The sequence below is a fragment of the Polyodon spathula genome, chromosome 3 (assembly GCF_017654505.1).
Source record: "Polyodon spathula isolate WHYD16114869_AA chromosome 3, ASM1765450v1, whole genome shotgun sequence".
In the NCBI taxonomy this organism is placed as follows: Eukaryota; Metazoa; Chordata; class Actinopteri; order Acipenseriformes; family Polyodontidae; genus Polyodon; species Polyodon spathula.
Genome location: NC_054536.1, coordinates 54,721,511 through 54,738,784, shown reverse-complemented (window position 1 = coordinate 54,738,784; position 17,274 = coordinate 54,721,511). Strand labels below are relative to the sequence as shown.

At 34.6% G+C, this 17,274-nt stretch overlaps 1 protein-coding gene across 2 annotated transcripts; it reads right to left on the bottom strand.

Annotated features, from left to right (window-relative positions):
* Positions 1-3,065: 3,065 nt before the first annotated feature.
* On the bottom strand, positions 3,066-16,989 carry dbf4 (DBF4 zinc finger). Of its 2 annotated transcripts, none has more exons than XM_041245488.1 (13): positions 16,895-16,989; positions 16,391-16,486; positions 15,881-16,056; positions 15,298-15,492; positions 15,140-15,190; positions 10,601-10,670; positions 10,151-10,224; positions 9,252-9,297; positions 9,050-9,095; positions 8,294-8,419; positions 7,449-7,593; positions 7,157-7,272; positions 3,066-4,492 (listed from the first exon to the last, which is right to left on the bottom strand). In XM_041245488.1, the coding sequence occupies exons 2-13, from the start codon at positions 16,434-16,436 to the stop codon at positions 3,409-3,411; spliced, it is 2,175 nt and encodes a 724-aa protein (XP_041101422.1). In that variant the 5' UTR covers positions 16,437-16,486; positions 16,895-16,989; the 3' UTR covers positions 3,066-3,408. The 2 variants fall into 2 exon arrangements, with proteins under 2 accessions (XP_041101422.1, XP_041101423.1); XM_041245489.1 differs by having other exon boundaries at positions 7,449-7,590.
* Between the last annotated feature and the right edge of the window lie 285 nt (positions 16,990-17,274).

Genomic DNA, 17,274 nt, shown 5'->3' with positions numbered 1-17,274 from the left:
AAGACAGTCTGTAATTAAGAAATTAAGGTCAATCTCTAAGACAAACGTTTGCAAGTGTCTGTAACTGTTGTGGCCAAGACCATCAAACGATTTGAAGAAACTGGCACTCATGAGGACAGAACAAGATCAGGCAGGCCAAGGGTGACCTCGGAATCAGAGAACAAGTTCGAGTCACAAGTCTGCGAAACCGGCGATTAACTGCTCCTGAAATACTCAGCTAAATGCTACTAGAGGTACAGATGTTTCAACATCAACTGTTCTGAGGAGATTGCATGAAACTGGCCTAACTGGAAGAATTGCTCCAAAGAAACCATTGTTAAGAGTGCAGAATAAGAGGAAGAGACTTGTCTGGGACAAAAAACACAGAAACTGGATATTTGAGGAGTGTAAGTCAGTCTTATGGACCAATGTGTCAATTTGAAATATTTGAGTCCAACCGTCGAGTATTTGTAAGATGTGCATGAGTTCTGCATGTGTGGTTCCCACTGTCAAGCATGGAGGAGGCAGTGTCATGGTCTGGGGTTGCTTTGCTGGTGAGAGTTGGTGATCTTTACCAAGTCCATGGCAAGCTCAACCAGCATGGCTATTATAGCATACTTCAGAGGCATGCCATTCCATCAGGATTACGGCTAGTTGGGCAGTCCTTCATTCTTCAGCAAGATAATGACCTGAAACACACCTCAAAGTTGTGCAAGAACTATATGGGGAGGAAGGAAAGTGAAGGACAACTCAATCTAATGACCTGGCCTGCCCAGTCTCCAGACCTCAATCCCATAGAACTTTTATGGGACGAACTGGACAGAAGAGTCAAAGCAATGCTACCCACAAGTACCCTACATCTCTGGGAATTGCTGCAGAAGAGCAGGGAAGACATGTCAGGTGATTTGCTGCTGAAACTTGTTAACTGAATGCCTCGTGTTTGTGAGGCTGTTATTAAGGCAAAGGGTGGTTATTTTGAGGAATCCAAGATTTAGAGACAATTTTCAATTTTATTGAACATTGCTTTGATACTCCTTATGGTTTGTTTTGTATATTGTAAAATGTGTTTTCATTTTCAAGTATTTACAGAAACGTACACGACGTAAAACATTGTCAATTATAAAAAAAAAAAAAAACTAGTTTCCAGCAAGTGTACTCAAACTTTTGACTGGTACTGTATTATGCAGTGCTTTAACACATTGAAAGGAACTTAATATGTCAGCAATATTATTCCACCTCATATAATGTAGTTATAAGTACAAGTATATTAATGAAAAGTTTTGTTTTATCCAATCAACATACTGTATCTGAAGTCATTATGTCTATTGGCTTTTTTTTTTCTCTCAGCGATGTTGGCTATATTAATAGAAATGAAAATCAGTCTTGTATTGAACACACACTTCTGTAAAATATAACTGTATGAATGGCATTGTTTACATTTTTTTAAAGCAATTACAACATATAATCATTTAAATTCTAAATACACTATTTTGCAAACTACAGCACTACATGCATGCATGTGTGTGTGTACATATATATATATATATATATATAGTGAGCAGCGAGAGGGTTAATTTCCTCCCTGCTAGCAAAGATGTATGTATAATTGTTCGTTGTTTAATTATTAGGTATCCCCCCCACACCTGGTGTTTATTGTAAATTATAGCCAGGTGCAGGGTATTTAAAGAAAGCAGCCAGTGTGCTCAGGGCTGCTGGGGTGTAAAGGAGCCCGGTTGATGGCGATTTCAACCGTAACAAAGGTAGTGTGAAAAAGCCTTTTTGTGTGTTCTGTTTTGTTAGTTTGTATTACAGGTAAACAACTTAGCTGTCCTGTACTAGTTAGGTTTCTGCATGTGGTAATTAGTGTTCAAGTGAGAGCTAGGTGTATATTTTGTGTTTGTTTATTTTGTTTTTGAGTTATTAAAAAGTCCATGTAAGCGCTTAAAACTTCCATTTCTGTGTGCTGGGTCCTGCTTTAAAGGAGCAACGAACTGTGTGGAGTGCAAGCAATGACTCATTTTTTTTTTTTTGTTTATATATATATATATATATATATATATATATATATATATATATATATATATATATATATATATATATATATATATATATATATATATAAAATATTACACACACAGATAATGTACATATACACACAGTTTCTTTCTGGTACATAACAATTTCCTGTGCTTTGTTGCATGAGCTGATTGTAACTGAAGTGTAAATTAAACAAATACCAATTTATATTAAAGAACAAGCAAATAATCGGAAAGGTGAAGTGATAATGTTAGTGTCACACTTTTAAGATCTCTCTTAATTGTGTACAATCTGCTTTTTTCTGGCGTCACATTTCCCCAACAGACCAGTTATTAAAAATGATACCTGATTACATCTGTGGTTTTCATGTCAATAGCACAATCTGGAAGAAAATCGCATCACAGCCCACACTATGTCTGTAAGCCAAAATATCTGGTTGGAGGTACATTTAAATCCAACAATCCCAGATTTTTGGTACCAGAGGGGGTAACTATTTTTGCACACTCTGGTTTGCAAAAATAAATGCTCTTTTGATTGGAGTTTGCTAATCTATACAGCTGCCTATACCAATCAAATAGGTAAACTTGTTTTTAGTCAAATTATTAATTGGCATTAATACTAGTTATTTTAGGAGATAGTGTTTCAAATGGTTATTGATTTCTACTATGTCTGTGGTAAATTACAGATTTGCAAAAAATATATACTTTACTTCAATAATCCCATTCCTATCAACTCAAATTTAACAATAACTATGTAGAGGAAAGTAGAGATGAAAAACAGCCCTATACCACATCAGAACAATTAGTCAGAAAATTCCAGTTTTATTGTTTTATTTCAGGTTTAAGAATTGCTGATCACTGCTTCTTACCCCCAAAAATATGAAGTTAAATTTATAGATTTTATAGAAACCATTAATGAAAATCCTATTATTCAGATGCAAATGTGTTTTGTTAAAAAAAAAAAAAAAAAAAAAAAAAAAAATATATATATATATATATATATATATATATATACACATACACATACATACATACATACATACACACACATATATATATATATACACACACACACACACAGCAGGTGTACATTTAATTACAAAGGATACAATATAAATGCTAAAAAGATGTATCCAGTAAAAAAGGATAACTTAAGAATTTTATACTGTCAAGTTAAATATATGCTTGGAGATTTTAAATTATACCTTTCAATCCAGCACAAAAATCGCTAAACATACAAAGCCAATGCCAATTTATCACAAATAAACAGCGATGGGCATAAACTGGCAGTTTTAGCATCCATGGCAACTCCAGCTCAGCACATTCCACACAGGGGAAGGTTACACTGTGAAAAGTGTACTTGTTAAGGTAATACTATATTTCTAGTTACAATCTAGAAGCCTGGAAATGTTGATGCTGATGAAGCAGCATCTGTGAATAGTGAAAAGAGTGCATGCTTAGGTTGCCATTCATCAGGGACAGATTCAGAAGATGATTTTTCACATTTAGTAGAAAACGAAAAACCCGCAAACTCATAGTCCATATCTTCACTGGTTTTGAATAGCTGCCACAAATCTTCAGTGGCAGGACTCAACATACATGCGTTCTGCCTCAGCAGATCCTCCTTTTTCTGTTCGCTGAACACGTGTTGTGTTTGTTTCTCATTTCTCTTTTTAGTTCTTTTGAGTACTTTGACTTTCCTTTGTAATTTTACAGAAGGTGAAGAACGTGTTCTACTAGGGCTGCAACCAATATCTGTTGACTGTTCTTCCACAACAGCTTCTTGAACTGGATCTCCAGCACTCTGAATGAACAGCTCATTTTGCATTTTTCTTTCCACAGACTCTGTATCAGGAAGACCAGTTGTAGACATTTTGAGGTATTTGGTTTCATTTTGAGAAATATTCTGCTTATGCTTTTGTTTTGGACTGCTTTCACATGCACTTCTTTTCCTAGTTTGTTTATTTAAACTAAAAGCAACATCTGTCCTACAAAGGCGTACATGGGCTTCTGAGAATTTTCCAACATAAGCTGATCCACAATTCAATACTGTTTCTTTTTCAGTTTGAAAATTTGCAGTATCCTGCCGTTTTGAAATCAAGTTATTTGTTTCTCGTTTTGGGGTGTTCAACTGATTTTTAGTCAACAGATTGCTCCGGCTAGGATTGTGAAACTGCGCAGATATTTGCGTGTCAGGAATGTTTTTTTCAGGAATCATCCTTATAAGAATGCTTGAATCACATGAGTGACCGTTACTTGTTGCATGTACAGTGCTGTCTGCAGTGCAAGTAACAGATTCAGCAGTAGGATTCCACAAAGTTGATGCACCTGCTGTGTCTTCACAGCAAAAATCTTCATGAGTTAATGAATTATGCCTCCCTTTACTTTTTGCAAATCCAGTGATGATTTCTTGCCTTCCATCATTATTTATCCCAGCTGTTGGAGTCTGAACAGAAGCACCCAAACTGCACTTCACCCTAGGCATAAGAAAAATAAAGTTAAAAACTATAAATAACAATTGTGAATACTGGGTACAAAAGGAACCATGTCCCTATTTTTACCAAGCCTTAGTGGCACCATTAACCTTGACAAAGTATAAAACATTTGTTAAAAAAAAAAAAAATACAGATCTCTAAACTCTGTACTCCGGGAATGTAGTTAAAAACTACAAATCCCACACCCTGCCAATTTCACTCATTTATCAGTGCAATGGCTACTTGTTTCCATTTTAAAACCTTGTCAAATGAAGATGAGGAAAATAACAAATTATTTTCATGTGATTGGAGAAGTTTCAAAAGAAAACCGCAATGAACAAATTTCACGTTTGTCAGCGTCTTTACAAGAAATGAGCAATGAAGGTATTTTTTATTATTTCAATGTTCCAATACTGAAAAAGGTCACACAACTCTACAGATTTGAATGCATGTGTATTATATAGTATTTAAAGATGTATCGTCCACTTAAAACATTATTTTACCTGTTTGGATTTTTTTGCTTTTTTTTTTTTTTTTTTTTTTTAAATCATTACCTGAAAAAGATCCAGGTACTCAGGTATTTTTCACAGCAGGTACACACATATATACACAGCTTTGCAAAAGTCTTAGACAAGTTGCATTTTTCTACTTTGAATCATTGTGAGCATCAACAATTTACTCAAAGCCTCCAGTAGTGTTTTCTACTATTATAATAACCTTGAATTGCATAAAGAAGGAAAAGCATTGAGTGAAATAGCTCCCATCACTCGATTTTCAAGGTGTGGTATCCAAAACATAAATCAACAAGTACAGAGAAACATCATCTGTAATTAACAAACCCAGGACTGTCTAAAAAGAAAGAAGACAAGTGTTGAATTGACAACAGAACTGATAGAAGGTAGAGGTGTTGTGTATATATATATATATATATATATATATATATATATATATATATATATATATATATATATTAAGCATGACACTGGGTAGAAGAATTCGAGTTGGTTCTAGGACTTCTAGGAACCGGGTTACCTGATCCCTGGAAAGGGTTAATTACACCATTTTTGCCCCTAAAGCACTACGAAATAATGTGCACGTGTTTGTGACTGTAGGTTGAAACAATCAAGTTATAACGTCGTTGTACGTCATGGCCAGAGCAGGGGAGAACTGAAGGGAATGCAAGCCAGCTGACCACACACATTTCTGTGTGTTCTGCTTTCACATTTTTTAAATGGTCAGTTTGAGAAATAAACTTTGTTCAACAGTTGGACCTGCTTTAGTACAAAGCACATGCTACATACTGGTAACGTTACTCTTAAATTATTGTGGCTGATTCTTTGGCTGAAGAGATATTATCAGCTCATCATCGAACCATAGAATCCTGTCCAATTAAATCACTTAAACTCACAACGGTAAACAATGCAACAAAATCTACTGGGATGCAAGAGACGAAAAAAATCTGTCTGTTGACTCAAAACGTTATTTAGGCACTCTACGATCTGACTGGTGAAAGATAACATTGGTTTATTGAAGTTCACAAAGACAACTTGTTTCAGGTTTTCATGGCCTTGTTTGTTTAAATCTTGCTCTTTTTGCTGCATTACAGCTCTTCATTAATTACGTTATGTCTTCACGGCATTTTGTTAATGGCACGTGTGAAAGACACAAACCTTAAGTGTATTTTGATTTGTTGTTGTTCTACATTTCCTAAACAACTGTTCATTTTAAGCTTTTTTTTTTTTTTTTTTTTTTTTTTTTTTACACAACAGTACTCACATGTTTGGTCACTATCACAACTGATCACAACTATTGCAAGAAACTGGGGTTCATGTATTCTGCTGGTGTTAATATACCTGATGAAGACATGAGTGTCAAAATGTGTTGTTTATTTTACAACTATGTCCTTTTTTTAAAAATCAATAAAGAGATTTTGATGAAAAATATAACCGAGCGGGAGTCAAGTACTTAAACCCCTTTGAAGCAAAATTATGAATTTAAATAGTTTGGCTGAAAGAAATTTGAACGCTTGCATTGCCGTAGAGACTCTGTGTGTGTGCATATATATCAGACCGATGTCATCTCACATTCGTAAATATTGACACTTGCTTTTAAAGGGAGATGTGGCATTTTTGTGCCTCACCCCTGAAAAAAGTTGTCAATGTTTTTTTTTTTGTTCTTGCATTTCTAACCATTTTAAATCGCAGTCTATAATGTCTCATTTCTCTATGCTTCAGTGGTACAAACAAATTAATACATGATGGTGCGATGACAAAGCATTGTGTTTTGAGGAATCATGACGTCATAAAGAACGGTCAGCGCACACCAGTGACAAGCCTATCGTATACCAGTAAAGGTACGCGTACCACAAGTTGAAAAACTAGCCGGTCAAGTCGAGTGGCTCCACTACAACAGGTCGCTTGGAAAACAGACGTTCAATTTTAGCAAAATGGGATTCGAAGAGGAACTTAATCCTGAAAATGGATTTGGGTAATATCATGAGTACGGGTAACTCAGATACTCAAGTACCCTATGTCATCCCTAATAAATATAAAAACATTTTTTAAAGCCACAAACAAGAACTGGTGCAGTTACAAGGGTTGGGTTCTAGCAATAATGCAATATAAAAAACAATTCATGCAACTGTTCCTTCATATACTATATTCTTACCTTTTCTTTGGCTTTTTGAATTCAACAAAATCACAGACGAACTGGGAGATCACTTTATCCACAACTTCATACTCTTTGCTTGTTGAAAATGCCTTGTGACGCTCACTTTTAATATGCTGAAAAGGAGAGAAATGTACGCAATAACAATATGGTTGCACTACTTTTCCCACAAATTAACTAATTAGAAAAGAGCAACCAGTCCTATTGTTTACAATTAACCTATTGCATGCACAGATATACCTTTATATCCTAATACAAGCTTGGTGTTTTTTCTAAAGACAAGAACACTTACATCATTCATATCTTCATATTTCAACACACAACATTCACAGAAGCCTTTCTTCTTTTTTACTTTCAGGTCCTGAGCTTTGATTTTGACCTTGGCCTTTAATTTCATACCGCAGTCTTGATCCTTCGCCATTTTGTTGCTTTTGCTGCTGTATAAAATAAAAGATTTTGGTAAAAGCCATCTTTAAAAGGAAATACAGGCAATAAAATAATTACCAACACAAAATGTAATAGTATTTACATTAAACATGGGCTTCTCCAAGTGACATAAGCTCCCAGAAAATGTATTTTCTATATTTTCAGTTTCATTTTATACAGCTGTGAACACAGGGTTTTATATTTCCAGCTTCTTTTCACACAGGACTCATCATTACTGCAGGATGCATGCAAGGCTAAATATAAAATATATTAATAAATATAACAAATATCCACGATAAACCATAAAAACATGGCTACTGGATAGTTTCTGGTATCAATACATCCTTATATATGTATTGCTATTAGTATCATTTTCTATTTAAAATTTCAATTTCTTCATTTATTGTATAATGAAATGTGCACACCCTAATGAGCTTGATATAGAAAAAAGCTTACTCAGATTAACGCTTCAGTCTTGAGCTATCATGAGCACAGTAAAATGTATTTTGTTTTTCCTTTCACCAATATGTTTTGCAAACTGCACTTTTATATTAAGGCCTTCACATGAGTTTGGTATTGCCAATGCCATTCAGTTTACAGGAGGCGATTAACAAAAAACAAACAAATAAAGCCTTACTATTTAAACTTTTGACATGAATTGTACTGCATAGGTATCTTGGATTTTAGCTATAATAGGTAAGGAACACATACTCATGTTGATCTTTTCTGTCACCTTCCTTGCTTTTTTTCTCCAAATCAAAAGGACAACAAGGAACTGAGTTGCTGAAGTTGATCTCTGGTAAATTAGGCAGCAATTGGTATATTGGCCTGTAGTGCCTGTTATGAATACAGAACATGTTTACAAAATAAAAATGATTTGTAAAACGAATCTGAAAAAATAAAATATCAAATAAAGATGCATTACAAAGATACAACCTCAGTTATGCATATAAGAAAGTGACATATGGAGGCAGTTTGCAGCTGTCTGCCATTAAAGAGCATTACAGTTATACACCGCTTCTCATTTCTGGTCGCGATTACTTGCACCTGTTTTTCTCCTTTTTTGTGAATTGTGGTAAAAACACTTAACACCATGACGAACCGTACAACTAGTCGTAAAGGTTAACCAGGTTCGACCATAACAACAATCTTTTCTCAACATTGTTTTGGACTTTATTATATTCGAAGTTAGGGATTATTGTGAAGAAATAACACTTCTTAGAAAATGGCTGCCTGTATGTCATGGATGATTTTGAGATCGGGCAGTAACGTTTTGGTTCGTCTTTTCTCGGCAGTAAGTCACGTTGCTGTTTGTGTACTCGGGCAGTTATGTCTTTTGTTGGCGATTCTAATACACACATCACTATACCTCTAATTTAAGACGTAGGACACTTGAAGAAAAAATTGTTTCAAAACCATGTCTTAAAACTCAAAAGGAATACAGCATTTTGAAAGATGAAAACTTACCTACTTCTATCTTCAACCTTTAAAAATGGCTGTGTTAGTCTTCCAGCTAAAGAAGCAAAAACAAAACAAAAAAAAAGCATGTAGTAAACAAGCAAAGCCTCAGCAATGGTACCAATGTTTAGATATTTCAATCTTCACCCCAATACCTTACTTATCATTTATTACAAGGGTACTCAGCAATCCGACTAGAAGACATACACACCTTTTACTTTGCTAGCAGCAGGTTTTTCCACAGGGGTTTTCTTGGCCTATTCAAAAAGTCAAATTACAATGTATCCTTAAAGTATTAATAAATATACTCAGACTGTAGTAACTGCTTTATCAAAAACAAAAAGCAAGCCTATATATTGTACAGATGCTAAGATTTGACATTGTTCCATTGTTACATAACTGAAACTTTAACACAGTTGCTGCTGCTTTATCGGGACGCCTCGGGAGAAGTAGAAATATTCAGAATAAGCGGCTGTCCCAATTAAACAAGGTATTTGAGGACGACCTTAGTCACACTTATTTCTAAATGAAAACAAAAACATTACATCACGTTATGATTAAATGTTAAATGCATCATTTTAAATACATTTTTTTTATTCCAAAACAAAATCGTTTTTTTATTTCTACATGAAAATGAAAAAATAACAATCACATCTTATCACAAGGTGAAACACCTGCCATGTTGGCACGCCAACTTTCTTTGCGACAGCAGCCTGAGAAACCACAGGAGACTCCAGCTCCTTCAGAGTTCAACCTAGTAAATCTCACATAATCACTGCACTGTGCTGTGCTAAGCGAACCTGTCTTGCTCTGAAAAGCAATCTCCGTTCATCATTTGAGAATACTGTATACCAATTAAACAAAGTGACATCCCAATTAAACAACATAAATAACATTGGGAAGAACTGTCTCCCACAGTTCTATCCCATTTAAGCAGAAATCCCGATTAGACAGCGCCGACTGTACCAGTGAACTGACAAACCTTGAAACAGATGCACAGATTAATGCCCCTGTAACCCGTGCTATCAAAATAGATTGAACTATTTGAGTTTTCGGAGAGAAATAATTACAGGAGCACCAAAATATAAAAGGAAAAAATAAAATTCTTACCGTCTCTGTGCGAACAGGATCCTTGTAGAGTGTAGGGAGCTCTTTTTTCTTTTTTTCAATATACAATTTTATATCTGGCATTGTCGTCAAGGTCTAATAGAACATATTCAAATAATATTTGCACTATGCATTTTTTATCCATACATGGACACACACACATAGCTAACAACGATAACAGTAATGCATTAATAAAGTATTGGGAACATGTTCCCTATATTTCTATGGATAGATCTAACAGCAATGCATAATTCCTGCTTAAGGTGCAGTAGTTGTAGAGGACTATATCTAATAATAAAAACAATTACAAAATAGCACACAACACTTTCAAACCTGTTATGCTTGTTATAACTAACCTGGTTGGTATCAATATAGTATATGATTATTTTTTTGCATGCTAATGCTCTTGGTCCTTCATAACAAAAATAAATAAATAAATACAGAAAAGGATACCATCGATATACAGTATTTTGACTCCCCAGGCCAGGGCATTTGACAAGATTCTATTGGCTGGAATCAGTTCCTGAGAAGAAGTTTGAGTATCATATGCATTATATTAAAGCAAACATTTACAAACATTTGCCATTATGTGATCAATATTTTAATGCAAGTAAAGTAGCTCTGAATGAGACATTTTAGACAATGTCATTATCTTCCCATCTTATTAAAAAAAGATATAAATAGACTTTATGGAAAAAGTAGCAGGACTGTCAAACAATATGCATATAAAAAGGGCAGGAACTTAATTTGTAAAATACTAAGTCTGATGTACATGCTGAAGCCTCAATGCTCCCTTGTACGCAAGAATAATACACTTATGTATATAAACACATATTACTTTAATATAAAATTAGGCTTAACAAAACAGAAAATTCAACAAAGTTTACCCAGATGGACCACCACTAAAGAGCACTTGGAGGAACGAGAAGAAAATACACCTACATTATTTTTTACAGATAGGTTTGAAAAGAAGTATGCTGTGTGTACAAAAATGAAAAAAAAGTTTTTTGGGGGGGATGTACTGTACAAAAAAGGTTTAAATGATTTTAAAAAGTATTTCAGGACATTTTGGTTAAAAGCCATTGAGCTGTATAGAAAGAAAAGTAAGCACAGTGCAGTAAAATTATTTATTTTCAAGAACACAGGATTTTTATGTTTGGATATTCACTCAATTTAAACATTCGTTCATTTTCAAAAAGTACTACAAGCTATTATATTGCTTAGAATGCAGGCAAAGACAGTATAGCAGCAGGGGTAAGGGGGCACAGCCCCTGTGTGTGTCACTATTTTACAGCAAGACGTTACAATATGTAACACGTTAAAGTAAAAAAATATCCCAGGAGTAAAGAATACGTTGTGTAGGCCTTGCTTTACCCCAGTGAATTAACTACAAAACAAAGGATGCCAAATAGCAGTTCAAGTTAAACGTTGTTTTGTTTATTCCCAAAATAAATAGTGCATAAAGCTGACACTGCATTTTAGTTATTTATTTATTTATTTTTTCCATTCCTTGCCATTGCTTTTTCTTCACAGTAAACAGTGGCCATAGACTAGAGAGTGACATTAAGACGGGACACCCACGGTACAGGAATGCATTTCTCTTTATGTTTGCGGGAATGGATGGAAATGGAAATGAAACTGGCAGGAATAGAAGGGACTGGGAATAAAGAGTTTTAAATATCATGGGGACAGAACCGAGGGCTACGGGTAGGGATGGGACAGGACGGCATAAAATTTGTACGGTATGATAACCGTTAAAAAAAATACCGTGGTAACCTTAATATCACGGTATACAGTACATTATGCAAGTTATCAAAGCCTCAAAAGAAGAAAGACTAATGTAAATCACTTAAATTACCGTAATCCACAAAAATAAAACCAACAAAACACACTTCCTTTCACGGAATGATTTAAACATTTCGTATTTAGTATTTTACTATGCCAATCAGATTAATAATTAAAAAAAAAAAAAAAGTTGCACATTCTCAACGTTATACTACAACAGTATTAAGATTTACTATTTGCCCAACATGACGTGGTGCTGTACTTAAAACATTTTAACATATAAAATTAAACAAACAAACAAACAAATAAATAAATACTTTGTTTAGCTGATGGCAAATAGAATTGGGAAATGACCGGTCTTTTGCTTAAAACACAAACATGTACCACGGGTTATTATTTAAGACCAGAGATGAGTCGTTTATTTTTTCAACAGGATAAACAAAATTAGCAGTTTTGAAATGTTACTGCGAGAGGCTGGCTGCAGCTGTGAACCAAAGGGACGAAGCAAAGATCACGAGTGACCTGCTAATCGTAATGCAAATAACCACTAAAACTACTGCTGCCACCTTGTTAGCGAAGGCGAACGACATTTTATCATTATACAATGAAGCCGTGAACAGTCTTGTAATCAAATAAAATAAAAAAAACATAACGTACATCCGTGATAAGTGATTTATCATTTTACAACAAAGTTCATGTTTATCCATTACATTAAACTGACTTTTAATAATCCAGACAAATGTAAAGCAAGTTGAAAATGTGTGCTACGCTGCAAGGTTTGGAGAAGGCGTGTCTCTAAAAGCTGCGTGTGACATCACAAAGACAGCAGCCGGCGCAGCAAGCTCTGGGTTAACAGAACGCAGCAATTGAAAAGTGTATTCTGTGTCATTTACCGTTTCCTTCAAAACCAGTACCATCACTTGATTTAGAAGAAGCATGTTGAACAAATGCGTTAACTGGTGTATAACCAAATCATGATAAATAAATTCGTACCCAGGCTTCTGGGTATCCATATATTTACCAAGAGAAACACTAACCCTTGTATCAACAACACTCATTTTAACTGACACACCCCATTTAATCATGTCACTGGCCCACCCATTCAATTCAACCTGACTGCATCTTGCTATTGTTGATTGCAACCAACATTTACAGTAAAACTGTAAAGTAACCAATATAATTTTAAATGTAAACCTTAATTAAACTTAAGGAGTTCAAGTTGTAGTGAAACTCAAAAGACTATGGCCCTGTTTTTTTTTTTTTTTTTTTTTTTTTTTTTAGTTATCAACACATTATGCATAATAAGGGTTGAAGTTGGTTAGTGTGGTTCTTGTTATTCTTGTATTAGAAAACGATTGAGTGCGAACAGCCAAATCAGCTTCCAGCTTTTATTTAGCATAGATGCCCGCTTGAACGTTGAAGTGCTTAACTGTGAATTAAATTTTAAATCAACCTGTTCACAAATACCGTCTTTTTCCCTTAACATTCTAATCTACAACTAATCTGACACATAAAAAACTACTTAAACATTGACCCTTTCTGACGCTGGTCTAGAGACAAGGGAAATCATGTCTGTGAAAGGACACCGTAACGAAGGCTCAATTCGCAGCTACTGGACACTAAATCAACAGGAAAGACACAAATGGTCCACAATTCTGTCAGAACTGGATCCAAAACCAGCCAGTCAAACTTCCAACCCTGTTTCAGTTCTTTCCGCACCAGCCAATCCTCTCCCTGCCTGCTTGAATGATGCTCCGTCTCCAACAACAAGTTTCGAGTCAGACTCAATACTACACGTTGACTATTCAACAATTGTACAGTTATAATTTATCTGGCAATGTCCAGATAAATTATAAAAAGAAAGAGTAAGACCGCAATAAATAAATATGTAAGCCAAATAACAAAACGTTTTCTCTACGTGCATGTCGTTTTTCTCTTCAAATTATATTAGGGACTATTTTCCTTAGCAGAAGGTTACCTGGCAAAATATCAGAAGTTCAAGGTAAATATAGGTTTTAAATTTTTTTTTTAAAGAGTAAATAAAGAAATAAAATTGTTTTTTAATAGCAATAGAACCCTCTCGATGCAGGCTAAACCGTGTGGTAGATGACCTCGACTTTCATTAGCGCCCTCGTCTTCGGCTCGGGAAGCATAACTCCAGTCGCAGTCATCTACCATACGGTACAGCTCTATCACTTAAATAGATAATATGGCAACAGTGAATGACAATTTAAAAATTCAACTGTGAAAAACACAAGAAAGTGTAATCCAAAAAATATCATGGAAAGGTATGACATACAGCAAGAGGTTAAAAGAAACTCTCTTCTCTTTCTCAAATATCACAGGACGGGATAGGACAGAGCATTTTTTGACAAGATGGGATGGGAATGAAAACAAATTCTATGTATGGAACAGTACAGGATGGGAAACATTCTGGTGGGACAGGATGGGAGGAAAAACTACATTGAAACATTTCACGAGATGGGACAGAAAAGTATGATGGGACAGAACTTAAGTTTCATTCCTGTATCACTCTCTACTATAGACACATTTTCATAACATGAAGTTTACATCTTTGCTGAACAAGCAAAACAAAAACTGAAATGTAACTTTAAACACTTTAAATAAAACAAATGTAGAGAAATGGCGTTGTAAACCGATGGGGGGAAAAAAACTTGTCGTTTTGGTTCTCATTTATTACATTCCACATGACAGTCACAACAAAAAATTATATAATATATAACATCTATTTAAAAATCACTGCACAACATTTCCAGCAAGTAGGGCACAGTTTAAGAGACGCATTTCAGAATGACGTGCTTGCCTTTTCTCTGTCCTATGAGATTCAAACTCGCACTAATGCAGCACAATTCATTTTTGACCCAGATAGCCTTCCATAGATATCACTATGCATGCAAGCATAACCTGGGTTGGTTTTTTTTTGCTGTCTAAAACTTTTAAAGAGAGGCTCAAGAGGTGCTGTGTTGATCCGGTGTTTTTTTTTTTTTTTTTTTTTAATAATCTCACATATCACACAGAGCTCTTTTTTATTTGCTATTTTATAAACTGTCACGCAAATTCTGGTGAGGTGGTAAATAAGTGCAGGGTATTTTTGACATTTCTAGTGCATAAGAACATCTGATTTTTGTACAAAAAATTGGATATTTGTCCCATCACTAACAATTTATTTATGTATTTGCCACCTACCTGTTCCTTAATTACTTTTTTCACCAACGATTTTCCTCTACTAGTTAGTGCCTGAAAATAACAACAACAAATGTAAATGGACAGCTCTATAAAAGGAAAGACTACAGAAAAGATACCAAGAATATTTAGCACTGAACATAAAACAGAAACAAACTCACCGTGTCCACAGCACTATGGGAGCTCCCTTTATGGCTGCCTCTTCGACTGCTGGGATGAGGAGAACTGTTACCTGCATTGTTAGCAGAATCTGGGCTCGGTACAGGGGAGTTTCGTCCAAGGGACTGTGCAAATCTTGCCTCCTTTTTGTTAGAAACGAGGTAGCGGATGTCCTTGCTAAAGAACCTTTCTATTGTCTAAAAACAAACAAACAAACAAAAAAAAGGATCAAACATATTTTAACCATGAGCAAGAGTGAAATTTACAAATTGTTATTTCAAATAATATTTTAGAATGCGATCAGAGTTAGAATTTTAAAAAGGAACTACACTACACAGCATTGTTTTCATATAGTTTCTGTGATTCATATTTATTAACACTAGTCACATTTCTCAAGATGTTCAGCAATAGTTTGCACTTCTACAGTACATAAGGATAGCCTTTTTGCTTATCATTTATTACACCAACATGAGCCATTTGAGTAACCTTGTCCATCAGTAGATAGACATGTTATGCTCACTTGGTGTAATCTAGAAATACAATTATATATAATAATGTAATACAAGTGTTAAGAAAGTCACTTACCCCACCAAACCCCTGAATATCTTTCTCCAGTGCTTCTGCTGTTTTTTTATATGGAAGATCTAAATAAAACACTTTTCCAGCAAACGGTTTGGATTTTGCTTCTGAATACTCAGCAACTCTTTCTGTATTTTTTACTGTCCCTTTGTTTTTTTCTGTTTTTTCATGGATACCTGCAGCTGAAATATAAGATAAAAAGGCACACTACTGTAAGATTGCTATTTAAATGAATTTGTTCTTCTTTTCAAATATCAAGCATACCAGTACTTGGTACTGTTTACACTGCCCCTTGTGTTCAAAGCAAGTGCATTACCAAGATAATATTTTCACATTCAGGTTCGCTTTTTAAAGAACTGTTGCTAGGAATTAGGCTTGTATGATGCTTTATAAATCGGTAACAACACCGTTAAGTACATTTTACATTTTTTTGTTAAGGAATATTTTATATATGGCATACTGACACGTTAGGTAAATTGGCTCTTTTGAACAAAAATTTGACCTCCAGTACCGTACCTTTTGACTTAACATTTGCATCATGAGACACAAAACCAGGTTTCATTTTCCGTAAATATTACATCCTTTGTAATACAGATTTACTTGGGGCAGTGTCTGCATAAAACAAACAAACAAAAAAAACAAACAACAACAAACAAAATCATTAAGTAAAAAGTAACTAGAACAGATTATTGTAGCTAGTGAAGTGACCGATTTTCACGATTGCAACAAATAAAAAACAATAAAATAAAAACATTAAAATATAAAAGAAACTTAGTTAAAATTTAAGACAACAGCTAGTAGAATCAGCGTAATCCACTGGAATATTTATGGTTGAAAAAAACCGCCACATGGTGTAAGGTACTTCCACATTCAGTAGAAGAAACATTGTCCGGCGATTTTTGTTTTTTGTTACAGCAAATCTGCACATATAAAGTTTTTATATTTTAAATATTTAAATAAAACATGAAAGAATGTGCATTATAGAGTTATTCTTATACATTTCGATAAACAAATGCTTACCTGCAGCTTTTGTAAAATAAATATGCTGAAGCTCCCGAAAACGATTCTGTAATATTTCTTCTTCCCGCCTTGCGCAGTGTCTGTAGTGTAGTATCCCAGAACCCCTACAGAACAGTGAAAAAGCCTATTTGCACATTCGGTTATCGAGTTTCAATACAGATTTTGGGCGAGAGGGTTTGCCTCTGTGAAGCCGTATTCCCACCAGTTTCTCTAAAAAGTAAAATCTGCCAGGCTCATTGTTTGCAAGTAGATGTTTTTTTGCAATGGTAGATTTTTGCCACGTAAGTTTAATAATAAATATTCGCATATTATATATATAGATTATATATATAATATATATCTATATTAGCTAAACAAATGCATATATATATATATAATAT